Raw genomic sequence first — 12,880 nt, forward strand, 5'->3', positions numbered from 1 at the left:
CTCGCTGCGGCTCCGACGCAGCCGCTGCGCGCTCTGCGCCCGCCGGGCGCGGCACAACTTGCCCAGCAGACCCTGTGACACCACCTCGTCGAAGCGCGCCCGGTGCTTCTTGGGGATGAAGATCCTGCCGGAGAGACGGCAGAGTCGGGGCGCGCCCCCAGACCGTACCCCAATCGCGGCCAACCGCGGCCCCCAGGCGCTTCCTGGTCTCCCGGCCCTACCCGGGGTGGCGGGCGCCCCAGTCTCCCCTTCGGTGTCCGGCCACGTGCTCCCAACCTGTCCGGCCACTCAGGGACCACGGCGTCGGTCTCGCTCTACCTCCTACCTTCCCCGGTACTCTGGCCTCTGGGGGGCCTCAGGACCCCCCAAACCAGTCCATGGACCGTGTGCTCCTGCCGCTGTCTCCCCTTCTCCCGCCTCTCCCCCGCTCCCTGATCTCACCTTCCCGCACCTGCCAGGCCACCCTCAGCCGGGGATCCCCACCGCCCGCCTCCTCCCAGCCTGACTCCAGGCTACTTGGGATGGAGAAGCAAGAAGCCACAATCTGCCCCGGGGCATCACACTCCCCGCCCTCCTGCTTGCTTCCCTGGCCGGCCGGCCCTCCTGCTTGCTTCTCTGGCCGGCCGGCTCTACAGCTGCCGACTCAGTGCGCCGGGACCATCACCTCCAGCCCTGCCTGCCTCGCTTACTTTCCCCCATGCTGTTGCTCCTGCCCACCCGTACACTCTCTGCTTCCTTAACTAAACGTGGCTCACCCTTCAACGCCCAGCACTAACTTCCTTCGGGTTAATCCTGCGTCTAAGTCCCTGCTACCTGGGCCAGCCAGGCCCTGGGCTTCAAAGCCGAAGGCACTGTGGTCCTGCTCTCAAAGAAGCCGTGTGGAAGTAGTGAGAATTAAGGGAAGCTCTCATGGTCCCCCGGGGGCAGGGGTCCCGCACCCCAGGATGGTTCCTCGGTGACCATGAATCTTCTCCGCGATCAGGAAGCTCTTTGAGGGCTGGGTCTGTAGTTCGGCTTTGAGCCACAGTGACAAGCTAGGGCTCAACACATGGGAGGAACTCAGTGACTCAGTAAACAGGGGTTCTGCCACGACTGGTGGCCCCACCACATCTCTGAGTGATGGCAACAGTTACCATCCCAGTGGCCTCCTCAGTCTGTGGCAGAGGACTCTGAGGCTCCGTAACTTTCCAGGGTTACACAGCTAGCCCTTGGCTCTGCTGAGAGCCCATGAAGTTCTGGTTGCTAGCGAGGTCTCCCTTCTGTTCTCTGTACCAGAAGCCAGTGCCAAGGGCATGGCGGAGAGGGGGCAGGAGAGGTGAGCGGTGGCCTTGTAACCACCTGAAATACACCCCCAGTGACCCCCACTCAGCTCCCTAGACTTCTGTGAGTAGGACTAATAAGGCCAGGTGGGCAGAACAGCTGCCTGGAGGGAGGGAAGGGGTGTGCACTCAGGAAACAGGGCACATCAGGGCCTGTCCCCCTACCCCCAGTGAGCTCTGCTCACAGATGTCCCAGGAAACCAGGAGGCCAGAAGGAATGACCTGCTCAACTCTGCCAGGAGCATCCTTGCCTGATCTGCCCATCCTTCCTCACCTGCAGCAATTCTCAAAATTTTAGAGCCTCAGCCTCATTCCCCAGATGGTCACTCAACGTCTCTGGAGCCTGACACCTCCATCTGCCTGGCCTGAAAATTCCCCACACCCTCCTGGACACACCACATCCCTCATGCCCAGGCAAAGGAGGGATGACGAGCCGGAAACTGCCCACCTCACACTTTGGACTTCAGAAGGCATCAGCCTCACACCCCGAGTCCGGGCAGGGGCCAGATGACCATCCCAGCTCCATCCTCCAGCAGCAATTAGAAAAGACCCCGTCCCCCCAAGCGGGAACCAGAGTGAGTCACCAACTGCACAGGTGGGGGGAGGTAAGGTGGCTCTTCCCCTGGTTGGTGTCCTTGGGGCTGAGCCAGATACCCTTCCTGGCTTGTGTGGGCCCTCCATGCGGCTCAGTGTGGCCCAAGCGCTCAGCCCAGCCCCGGTCTTCTCAGAATCAACTGTTCCAGCAAAGCCATGCGCAATGGGGTCTAATGGGCCACTATGGCCCATCACGGCCCCTCTGACCCTGACAGCCTGGTTATGGCTGCCCAAGGACTCCCAGGTCCCCACTATGCCAACAGGCTCCTCTGAGGTCATAGGACTCTCGTGCGGCCACACAATGATGCTGCACTCGGGGTCAGTTCTCTTCTCTCTGCCTGGAGGGCAGGGGTCAGGTCTATATCCACCTGCAGATCCCCCCACCCCGCCCCCTCCGGGCTGCCCTGGGGTCCTCTCTCTCCTCCACATTCCCTGATTCCGCCCTCTGTCCAGGTCCCTTGACAAGCCCAGTCTCAGGAAGGACAGAGGGCTTTTCCATCCTGGCCGTTAGTCCCTGGCCCCCATCCCGACCCCCAAGGCTGCCCGCGGGAACTCGCCCCCCTGTACCCTTCCAGTTTATGTCCAACCTGCCCAGCCCTCGCGCCCCAGCCGGGCACGGCGAGTGCCCACCCAGGACAGGGAAGTCCCTCAGTGCCCCCGCCCCACCCCTCTCAGGCCTGCGCGAGGTGGGTCCCCCTGCCCAGGGCAAAAGCTTCCCGGGGGCGGGGGGCGCGGTGGGGACGCTACCGAAAGTGCCGGGAGAAGCCCTGGTCCTTCCCCATCTGGAGCCGGGGATGGTGGCGGCGCGGCAGGTGCCGACGTCAGCGGGTGGCCGAGCGGCGCGAGCAGAACGAGGGCGCGGCGACTCCACGCGCCTCTGCCGGACCAGCGCGCGCGGCCCCTCCCGAGCCAGCCCGGCCCGCAGCCCGGCGCCCGCCCCCTTTCGGGTGGCTCCGCCCTGCCCCGCCCCTCCGGGGGGACCCTTCATCTAGCTCGCGAGGAGCTGGGGCGGCTCCAGCTGTCACGGCGCCTTCTCTTGGTCCCCTCCATTAGTCCCTCCCGTGCACCTCGCCTCCGATCTCTCGGATGCCCGCATAGTGGCGTGTCCCCAGCACCCGGCTGCAGTGAGACTGAACCCGACGGTTGGGAGGAAGCCCCGACTGCCCCTTGTACAGCAAGGCCAGGCTGTCCGCAGGAGGTGGCCTTTGTCCCGGGCCTCAGGGGCTCATCAGGAGTCAGGGCAAAGAGGAGGAAGCCCCCTCCCCGACACACCCACCCTGGGGAAAGCTCCAGTGAAAAGACGCTAGAGAGGGAGGCCTTGAACGCCACTGTCAGCGCCCGAGACTGCACTCGGAGGCTGGTGGGGAGCCACGGGAGAGCCTGGGGATGCAAGGGGGTGCAGGGACCCAGAGGTTCTGGTGCACCAGGGGAGCGGTGATGCTGGGGGCGGCCAGGGAGGGGCGTTCTGATGGGACAAGTGTCTAGAATCCGAAAACAGAGGTAGGAGAGTGTATGAGACCTGGCGAGTGAGTGGAAGTGAGCAGGGAGCCACCAAACTCGCAATTCCCAGGGGAGTAGAGTCCCCCCCTCCCCAAGATGGGTTCTTCCTCCAGAGGGAGCAGAGGGGAGGCACAGCTACTGGAAGAGAGAGAGCAGAAAGGGGTCAGGACTCTTCCTGTGGCTCTGGGCCTGCCACTCCCTGGACTTCAGAGCCGGAGCAGATCCCCTGGGGGCTGCATTGTTCCCTGCAGATCACAAAGGGCTGATAGGTGTGGGGGAGCCAGCCCAGGGCATCTTGGGGAGGGGCTCCTTGGATCCATCCTCAGCAGGGGACATCAGCACAAGGCTCTCTCCTCACCAGGAGGTGGCCACCACCTAGACAGGCTGGAACTGCAGAGGCAAGAACCTGAGGGACTCCACCTCTGGCTCGGTATTGGGAGGAATCTTACATGGTGTCTCCGGTGGGCTCCTGCAGTCCGCCACAGGGAGGACGCTGTGGACCTGACAGTCAATCTTTAATACTCTGTCCAGGCCACACTGCCCGACATACCTCCACCCCACGTTCCTGACCCCAGCAAGGCCACAACCCTCTGGTGACCCCTCGGGGCTGCATTTCTCCCTGGCAGCAGCAGGAAGCCAGAGCCGCGTCCTCCCCAAGCCTTGTCCTCGGCCCTGCACAGCTCCCTGACACCCCCACAGGGCCACAGCTGTTACATCATGATGGAGAAGCTGCAATGGTCCAGACCCCAGCACCAGCCTGCCCGAAGGCTATGAACACTGCCCACCTTTCTGTGGGCAGAGAAGATGCCAGCAAAGAGCAAATGCTCACGCTCGAATCCAGACACAGCCAGCAGTGCACACACTGCCTTGGCGCCAGTGAAGGCACCGGAAGAGGCAGCAGCTGGCACATCTGGTCAGAGGACCCAAAGCAGCATGGGGTGGCCAGGGGTCAGGCAACAGCTGGCCTTCCCTGAAGTGCCTACCCCAGCGAGACGGTGCTGCCAAAGGCAGATCACTCAAGAGTAGTAGTTCTCAACAGGGGGCTGGCCATTCTGCCCCCCAAGGGACATTTGGCACTGTCCGGAAATATTTTAGGTTGTCACAAAATGACAACTGGCAGGGGGCTACACTACTGGCATCTAGTGGGTGGAGGCTAGGGATGCTGCTAAATATCCCACAATGTACAGAGTAGTTCAACCACAGAGATTACTGGGCCCAAAACGTCCACAGGGCCGTGGCTGAGAAACCTCTCTAAGGAGACAGAGACCTTCCTCAGGGGAAACTGAGCTAACTGAGCACATTCACACGCCCGGCACGTCTAGCTTCACAGTTTCATAGACTTCTTGCAATAACTTTGTCTCTCAATAGGGTGTCCCTGACACTTGTCCTTACAGCAGAAGAGGGTGAAGGAAGTGCAGGTAGATATTCCCTCGCCCCGCGCCCCGGATTCTCGACTAATCTCTTTTGGGCTTGCAGCTGGCAGAGTTCATTTACGTTATTTCCCTCCAAGAACCCCACTGGGGACATGTAGGTACTACTGTCTCATTTTATAGATACACGGTACAGGTCAATGAGCCTGTTCAAGGTTGCACAGCTAGTGAGTGAACTCGGGGTTCAAGCTAGGTCTGTGGGGATTTCAAATTCCAGCTTCCTCCACCACCTCCTTTGCTACCCCTTCCCCCTCGCCTGCCCCCCCCCTTATTTCCTGAAACACTAGCAGACCCTAAAGCTGATGGAGCTTTCCTGTTCCCTGCTAACCACGTCACACTTTCCAAAGTGCCTGGTTTGTCCTAATTAGAAAGCCATTTTATCACTTCATCAAACTGGGATCCCTTTGGGGACAGACCCAAATTAGGCTTGGAGCCTTGGGATTAGCCGCCATTGTCAAGGAAGATGAGACCCATTGCTGGTGTTGCTGCCACTGACCCCAATCTCCCTCTCACGCAGCACTGGCCCAAGAACTTGATGCAATGATGCGAACGGTCGCCACTAGCCACGTGTGGCTACTGAGCACTTGAACTGTGGCTAGTGAGACTGGGAGGCTGAATTTTAAATTGTATTTAATACTCATTAAATTTAATTTTAAATAGCCACACGGAGCCAGTGGCTACTGTGTGCTAAATGGCCCAGCTTCTTCTTTCTCCTCAAGCCTTCTTTTTGGCCACTGGGACCACCCCTCAGAGGCCACAGGGTGATTTGGATGGGTTCCAGCCTCTACTGAGCGCGCACACATGCACACACACACACACACACACACACACATATATCTTCACCTCCCCTTTGCTGCTCAGAGTCTCATTTAAACCTTGTCTTTCCTCGATGTGGGGGAAGAGGGTCCCAGGGCCACAGCCATAGGTCTTCAAGACCCCTTCCCCAATGCAGGATGGTTCACAGCTGGGCGCTGTTGGGCATCCAGTGTTGGGGACCCATGAGCCTGTGTGGCACCACCCTACCTTGGCGCTCAGGGGTCCACCCCTGTGGCTAGACGCCTGGCCCTGAAGAACTTCCTCATCTCCACAGGACACACCACCAGACCCTACTAGTCACTGCCTGAGCCACAGCATTGGCACCTGCTGCCTCCTCCGAGGAGCCCGCCCTGGTTGCCCCCTGATGATGTAGCCCTTGGCTGTCTCCGACAGCACTCTGCCCTGGGAATCACAGCTGTGTCCGTGACTCCTCCACGCCCCCCTGAGCTCTGTTGGAAAGGTGCTGGGTGGGGGATCACTGCACCCCTGGGCCACCAGAGCCTGGAGTTGGGGGGAGGTAGGGGTGAGAGTAGCTGAAGCCACACTCCCAGGAGAGCCCAGCGGGGCGCCAACCCCTCCTCTAGCAGTCTCCCCAATTTTCCTGTCGCACTTGACACGCGCTGACTACAGAGGCTGCTGTTTCGTCCTCGCCAGCAGCGCCCCCAGGATGCTGCGGGGAACGGGTACCCCAGCTGTCCAGGATTCCCACTTCCCAAGCTCCACATCGTGCGCCCAAGGGGGCGCCTCCCCCACCCCGGCTCTTCCTGACCCGCTGCTGGTCGCTTGGGGACCAGCTGCAGACTGGAAAGGCAGGCGTGGGGGCTGTTCCGGCAGCGGCGGCGGGGACAGAAGCCGGGCACCACCAAAGGGAGGCGAAGGGAACAGAGGGGACCTCCGGCGGAGTCCGGATGCTCGCAGCCTTGAGACGTGTGCCAAGTTCCCAGGGGACAGCCCGCCGCGCTCGTCCCTGGCACGGCCCTGGCGGAGGGGGGCGGGGGGCTGCCCACCCATCGCCTCTCCATCCGAAATTCGGCTCCAGAAATAACTTTCTTGTTTTTCCTCTCCGGATTTTCCCAGCAAGGGGCGGGCCCCTAACTCACCCCAGGCAGCTCATGGTGGCCTCTTTCGGTGGCCTTCTGTGCTCCGCTGCAGAGCCGAGGCGCTGCGCCCGCCAGGGCTTGGGGGGGGCGGGGGGATGGGTGGTGGCCAGCCCCGTCCCTGACATTGGCCAGGCCCAGAGGGAGGGGCAGGCTGCGGGGTGAATGGCAGCGAGAAACGCCCAGGAAGGGGGAGGGGAGGGCAGGGGCGGGAGAGCAGTCACAGCCGGGGGAGGCGGGGCGGAGAGGGAAAAACCCCCGCGGGACCCCCGCAGGACCCCCGCAGGGAACGCGGCGCAGGCCCAGGGGGACCTGATCAAAGCTGGGCAGCGTCGGGCAGTGACACCCTGGCAGGAAAAGCTGGGAGGGGGCCCAGGAGAGTCCTTGGGCCACTTCAGGTGGGGACCACCGGGAGATTTTTTTTTCCTGAAGCATAAACTTCGGGGTCTGAGGCTGAGCGGAAGAGCAGAAAGCGCACAGCTGACTCCGTCCGCGCTCCTGTGCCTGCCCCTCCTGTGCTGTGTGGCTTCCAGCCAGCCTCTTAGCCTCTCTGAACCCCAGTCCGTCTTTGTGAAACGGGACGAATAATCGTGCTGGGGGGATTCAGAGAGTGTTCCTCTAGGGTCCTGGTGAGATCGTGGCACAGAGGACCCACGCAGCACAACCCTGGACTTGACATTGAGCAGCCGGCATCATCAGAGGGTGGAGCGGACCCTGGTCTCAGGGACCCACGCAGCACAACCCTGGACTTGACATTGAGCCACTGCACTGTCTCCATAGAGAACTAGGAGTATCTTGGCATCCTGTTGATTTCTACCATCTAGGTTTGGGCATAGAACAGGGGAGGCTGTGACTTCAGATCGGGCCCTCTGTGCCTGTCCCCGCCCAACGGTTAGCAGCCCCTTCTTTCTCACTTAGCGTGACGACCTGGCACCGGGCAGAGCTGCCCTTCCCAGGAGCACTGGCCCACCCTTGCTCTGGGACTGAAGGAGTCCAGCTCAGGAGCAGGCTACGCGGCCGCAGTGCCTGGGGCGACGGTGGGAGAGCAGACCTCCCTGAGTGAGACGCACCCTGCCTGCCCACCCCACCCCGGCTGACCGGCTGAGGTACCTGAGGTTGTCCAGGAGTGGCCCACGGGCCTCGCGGGGCAGTGCCAGGGTGAGCGCCCACACCAGGTCATCCACCCGCTGCTCGGCTGCAAACTGCTTCAGTGCAGTGAACACCTGCTCCTTGGCAGTCAGCTGGTCCCCCAAGATCTCATCCACCTGCACGGAAGGGTCCTGTGAAGGTCACAAGGGACCCAGGGAATCACTGGCCCCTCCATCCCTCCCTCAGTTTAGCTGACACAGCAGCGCTGCCCGAGCCCAGGGATAAGCGCCCTACTCAATCACTTCATTTGAAACCTCAGCAGCCCCATGACATGGGCCAGCTAGGACCTTCTTTTTACATTTAAGGAAACTGAGGCCGTAGAGGTGAAGGGACTTGCCTAGGATCACAAGGTCAGGACTCGAGCCCAGGGAAGGCCCTCCTACCGAATATTTTAAGAAGCAAAGCAATCGTTACAAGAGCATAAATGTGTGCCAGGCACTCCGTAATTGCTAGTTACTATTATTATAATACTATGCTCCCTTCTACTACACCATTGGCTGAGAGATCTCACTGAGAACATTCTGGCTTCACAAAAAAGCCCTGGAGTGCATGCTTAGCCCTGCATTTGGACTCCCTTGGTGCTTTCTTTGGACTTCTGTGCTCCTCATGTTTGTGTACAAACCAGCTGGTGCTAATCTCAGCGGAGTCTGGGTGGCCGATGGAAACGGGCGTGCAGCACACTTATTTGGAGGATATTTGTAGTTTATTGGCTATTTAGCCAAGAAGGGAGGAAACTCCAAATGGTGGGAGGCAAGACCCTGGCAGTTGTGCTGTAGCTTTCACACCTGGAGGCTCTTGTCCAGGGCTTTGGCCCTTAAAGGAATGTCGTAGGGAGGCGGGACGGCAGAGCTTGTTCAGGGCAGTACAGAGGCCCACAGCACGCCGTTAGCACACGCTTCCTGAGGGACGCTTTAGGACAGCTGTGCTCGCCGATCTTTTCTTGGGTCTCCAGCACTGATGCTGTGAACTGTCCCGCACACAGGTTCCTTTCCTACATGTTAGTGGAGTTGACTCCCGATGTTATGTAGCCAAGTTCGCTCCATACTCTGCAATATGGACATCGTTGATGCTAGGGTTTTTCTTCACGTCTTAACATCTCTGAGGTGAGCATGTGTCTTATGAGTAACCGTCATTCCTGCGCATGCGTGAATCTGGTCATAGGTGTTCCTATTGTTACGTCCACTGAATTCTGTGCATCGCTGGTGCTAAATATGTCCGAATAAGACTAAAAGCCCTCTTTCAATAATGATTAAATTATGTGACAAGAAGGTACTAAGGGAGCATGTGTCATGGGTTAACTGGCAGGGATTTTTCTTTCTTAGAGGTAATAAAACAATGGGGCATCTTGCAATTGACAGCGTTTTAGATTTGAGGCAACGTGGTACTCTTTGGCCAGTGAGAATGATGCTGTTAATCTTTATTTAAAAACATAGAATGGGGAGCGACAGCTAAGGGGTACAAGGTTGCTTTTTGGGGTGATTCAAATGTTCTGAAGTTGACTGCAGTGATGGTGATACCATTCTGTGAATACACTAGAAACCATTGCTGTACACTTGAAATGAGTAAATTATACGGCATGTGAGTAATAGCTCAATAAAGCTGTTATACAATACATGCAAAAGTGATAAACAGGCAAGTGAAAAAACCAGATAACTGAATGGAACACAGAGCATGACATTTTTTATATATAATTATACATGTGTTTGTGCAGATGAAATATGCACTAAGTTTTACAGTGATTTGGATTTTTTTATAATTCAGTGGTTTCCATTTTTCCTACAGTGAGCTTATATGACAGGTAGTCAGGAAGAGAAACATTGTTCCTTTTTTCTCTTTTTTTTACTGTGTTAAAACTTCTTACAAAAGAAAATTTACCATTGTAACCATTTTAAGGTGTACATTTCAGTGGCATCGAGTGCTTGCTGTTGTGTAACCATCACCACTACCTCGTCCCAGAATCTTTTCATCCCCCTAAATGAAAACCTATCAGCAGTCACTCCCCATTTCCTTATTCCCAGCCCCTGGCAACCGCTAATCTATTTTTCTGTCTCCATGGATTTGTCGAGACTGGATATAGACAATGGAATCATATAACGTGCAGGCTTTTGTGTCTGGCGTTGTTCCTTTTTAAAATGCAGCAGCTAACCTCTGTTTGTCCATACTCCATGAGAGCCCTCCTTGTTCGCCGAGGGTCCTGGGATGTCTCCGGGCCCTGACATCCTGAGCTGACCCTGAAGCGGAGACTGGGTGGCTGAGAGAGTGTGTGAGTTTGCCATGCACATCCCTCAGGGACATGTGGGTGTGACTTCAGCCAGAAGCAGGGCTGTCAGGTACCACCTCACTCACCTTCTGCCCACCTCCAAACTTCTAAACAGATACTCCACCCTTCCCCTCCACCCTCCACTCTCAGAGGATGAAGAACTGAAAAGTCACTCAGAAGTCACTCCTCGGGGGTCTTTCCTGGTCATCCTGTCCCCATCACGCTCTCGTCTCCCCCGCTCATTTCTTCACTTTGTTACCTTTACCCCAAATAGCTTGTTTTTTGAGTTGTCTACTTCCTTTGTCTCTTTGTCCCCTGGAATGTCAGCTGCACAAGAGCAGGCTCTCCACCTGTCCTGGTCACAGCTGTTTCCCCAGTCCTTGCACATCATGGTCCCTAACGGATAACTGCTAAAAGCATGGATCTCAGCGTCTCTACTGCCACCTTCCCTGCAGCTTATTTTAATGTGCAAGTCTCTCCCAACCTATAAATAAATAAGTAAACAAAGTCCCCCTCACCCCGCAACCCTGTCCTCCTCTTGTTGTTCTGGCCCAGCACTGTCTACAACTGCCCTCACCCGCCACGGTCCTCCCCTACTTGCAGCACGTGTGACAGCGTTCTGGCCGAGGACCCCGCAGGGTGACTCCTGCATCTTCACCGTCAGCCCAGAACTTGCTCCTGAACTTCAGCACTGTGTACCCAACTGCTCCCTAGATGGTGGCACACGAGGATCGAGGCAGGCTTGCCAGAGGTGATGACGCCATAGAAGCAGGGGCGTCAAGAACATCCGGTCAGAGGCCAATTTATGCACGTGCCTGAGTCCTAGCATGTGCACACCCCAAGTCTGTGTGACTGTCTCCTTCACCAGATACGACAGCCCGAGACTCGGACCTGACCTCTTACTTATGCCCAGCCCCAAGCACAGGGCCTGGCATACAGTAGGCAATTGGTGAATGTTTATGGAACCAAACCAAAGAGACACAAGTGGCCAGCCATTCTCGTGTACCATTTCTAGCAGTTCCCCCGCCGACTTCAGTTTCCCTTGCGGAGAGCAGGGCAGGCTGCAGCGCCAAGCACCCCCTTCTCGTGCACCCACCATGTCCGGAGAGCTTAGTGGTTTTGAAATCAAAGTCAGCTGCAGCCCCAATTCAAAGGAGAACATGGCTAGCTGGAAAGATGTTTTACGTAAGAAAGAAGAAAAAATAGTTCCTCCCTCCTGGGGCCTGTGCCACAGTGCGGTTTTGGTGTCAGCTATTATCCAGATGCTCTCAACCTACATCTAAGCATGAGGCGCCATCACGGGACACTAATGGATTTTCTAATAAATATCAGATTCTTCAAGGAGGAAAAACTGGGGCAGGGTGAGTGCTGGCGAGAGTTTGGGAGCTGCTTGTTGAAAACCAGTGGGGGATCCACAGATGTCCTTGATCTTCCCGAGGCAGTCTTTTTTCGGGATTTGTTCTCAGATTTGGAGGTACTGGTGAGCTGGAACCAGATTCCACCACTTCCTATGTCCCTTTGCCAGAAAACACACTGCAGCTGGCCTGGGCAGCTCGTCAGAGTCTACCCTCTGCTGATGACCACGCGGGCCCTGCTTCCTGGCCAGATCTGCACATCCATACTGCCCTTCTGGGGGCCCTGACCATGCCGATTTCCGACTCTCCAGCGATTGGATGGCGTCTGGGAGTGGCCTTTGGTTCTAGAAAAGGTCATCTGGGATTATACTAGACATTACTAACTGCTACTGTCTGAATATTTGCGGGCTCCCCCCCACCTCAATTCATATGTTGAAAACCTCATATCCGATTCGATGGTATTAGGAGGTGAGGCCTTTGGGGGGTGATTAGGTCCTGAGGGCGGGGACTTCGTAAAGGGAATTAGCGCCCTTATGAAAAAGACCCCAGAGAGCTCCCTAGCTCCTTCCGTCCTGTGAGGACAATGAGAAGGCTGCAACCCAGAAGAGGGCTCTCACGCCACCGTGTTGGCACCCAGACCTCAGACTTCTGTCCTCCAGGGCTGGGAGAAATTGGTTCCTGTTGTTTATAAACCACCCCGTCTCTGACATTTTGTTAGAGCAGCCCAAGTGGATGGAGACATCATGTTAGTAATACAGGCAATTCTAGGAAGAACGATCCACTGCTACACACAAGGTGGATGAACGTCACAGACATGGTGTTGAGCACAAGAAGCCCGGCAGCAAAGAGTGGATACTGCCTAATTCCATGCATATGACGTTAACAGATGCAAAAATCATCTGTAACGATGGAAGTCAGAATAGCAGTGACCTCTTGATAGGGTGGGTCAATAGACAAGGAAAGGGGCGCACAGGAAGCTTCTGGGGTGAAGGAATCATTCTATATTCAACATTCTATTATTATCTATATTCTGTTAGTCTGTATTTTGATCAGGGTGGTGGTTATAAGAGTGTATCATATATAACATTTATTGAGCTGTACACTTAATTCACTTTACAACTGTATACCTCAATGAAAAAGAAAAGCAACCTCCACAAAACAAGGGAACCTAATTACAAAATTAGGTACAAGGCCTTGCAGTTTGCGTTATACTTCTGGTCGATCTGTCCAGAGAAAATGCCTCAGCTCCAGGTAGCGGGAGCCTCAAGCTCCGGGCCCACGCTAGGCCCTGGGAGAGCCTGCCCCGCCCACAGGCCCCGCCCACAGGCCCGCGGACCCCCCCCCCAGGCCCCGCCCACAG

The 12,880-nt window shown here is 56.9% G+C and overlaps 1 protein-coding gene across 1 annotated transcript in view; it reads right to left on the reverse strand.

Annotated features, from left to right (window-relative positions):
* GRID2IP (Grid2 interacting protein) overlaps window positions 1-12,880 on the reverse strand; it is a 28,059-nt gene that overhangs the window by 14,757 nt on the left and 422 nt on the right. Inside the window, 3 exon segments of the mRNA XM_015585173.1 lie at window positions 6-124; window positions 7,867-8,036; window positions 8,691-8,754. Coding sequence (XP_015440659.1) covers window positions 6-124; window positions 7,867-8,036; window positions 8,691-8,754 — 353 coding nt within the window.

The sequence above is a fragment of the Pteropus alecto genome, unplaced genomic scaffold (genome assembly GCF_000325575.1).
Source record: "Pteropus alecto unplaced genomic scaffold, ASM32557v1 scaffold40, whole genome shotgun sequence".
Classification (NCBI taxonomy): domain Eukaryota; kingdom Metazoa; phylum Chordata; class Mammalia; order Chiroptera; family Pteropodidae; genus Pteropus; species Pteropus alecto.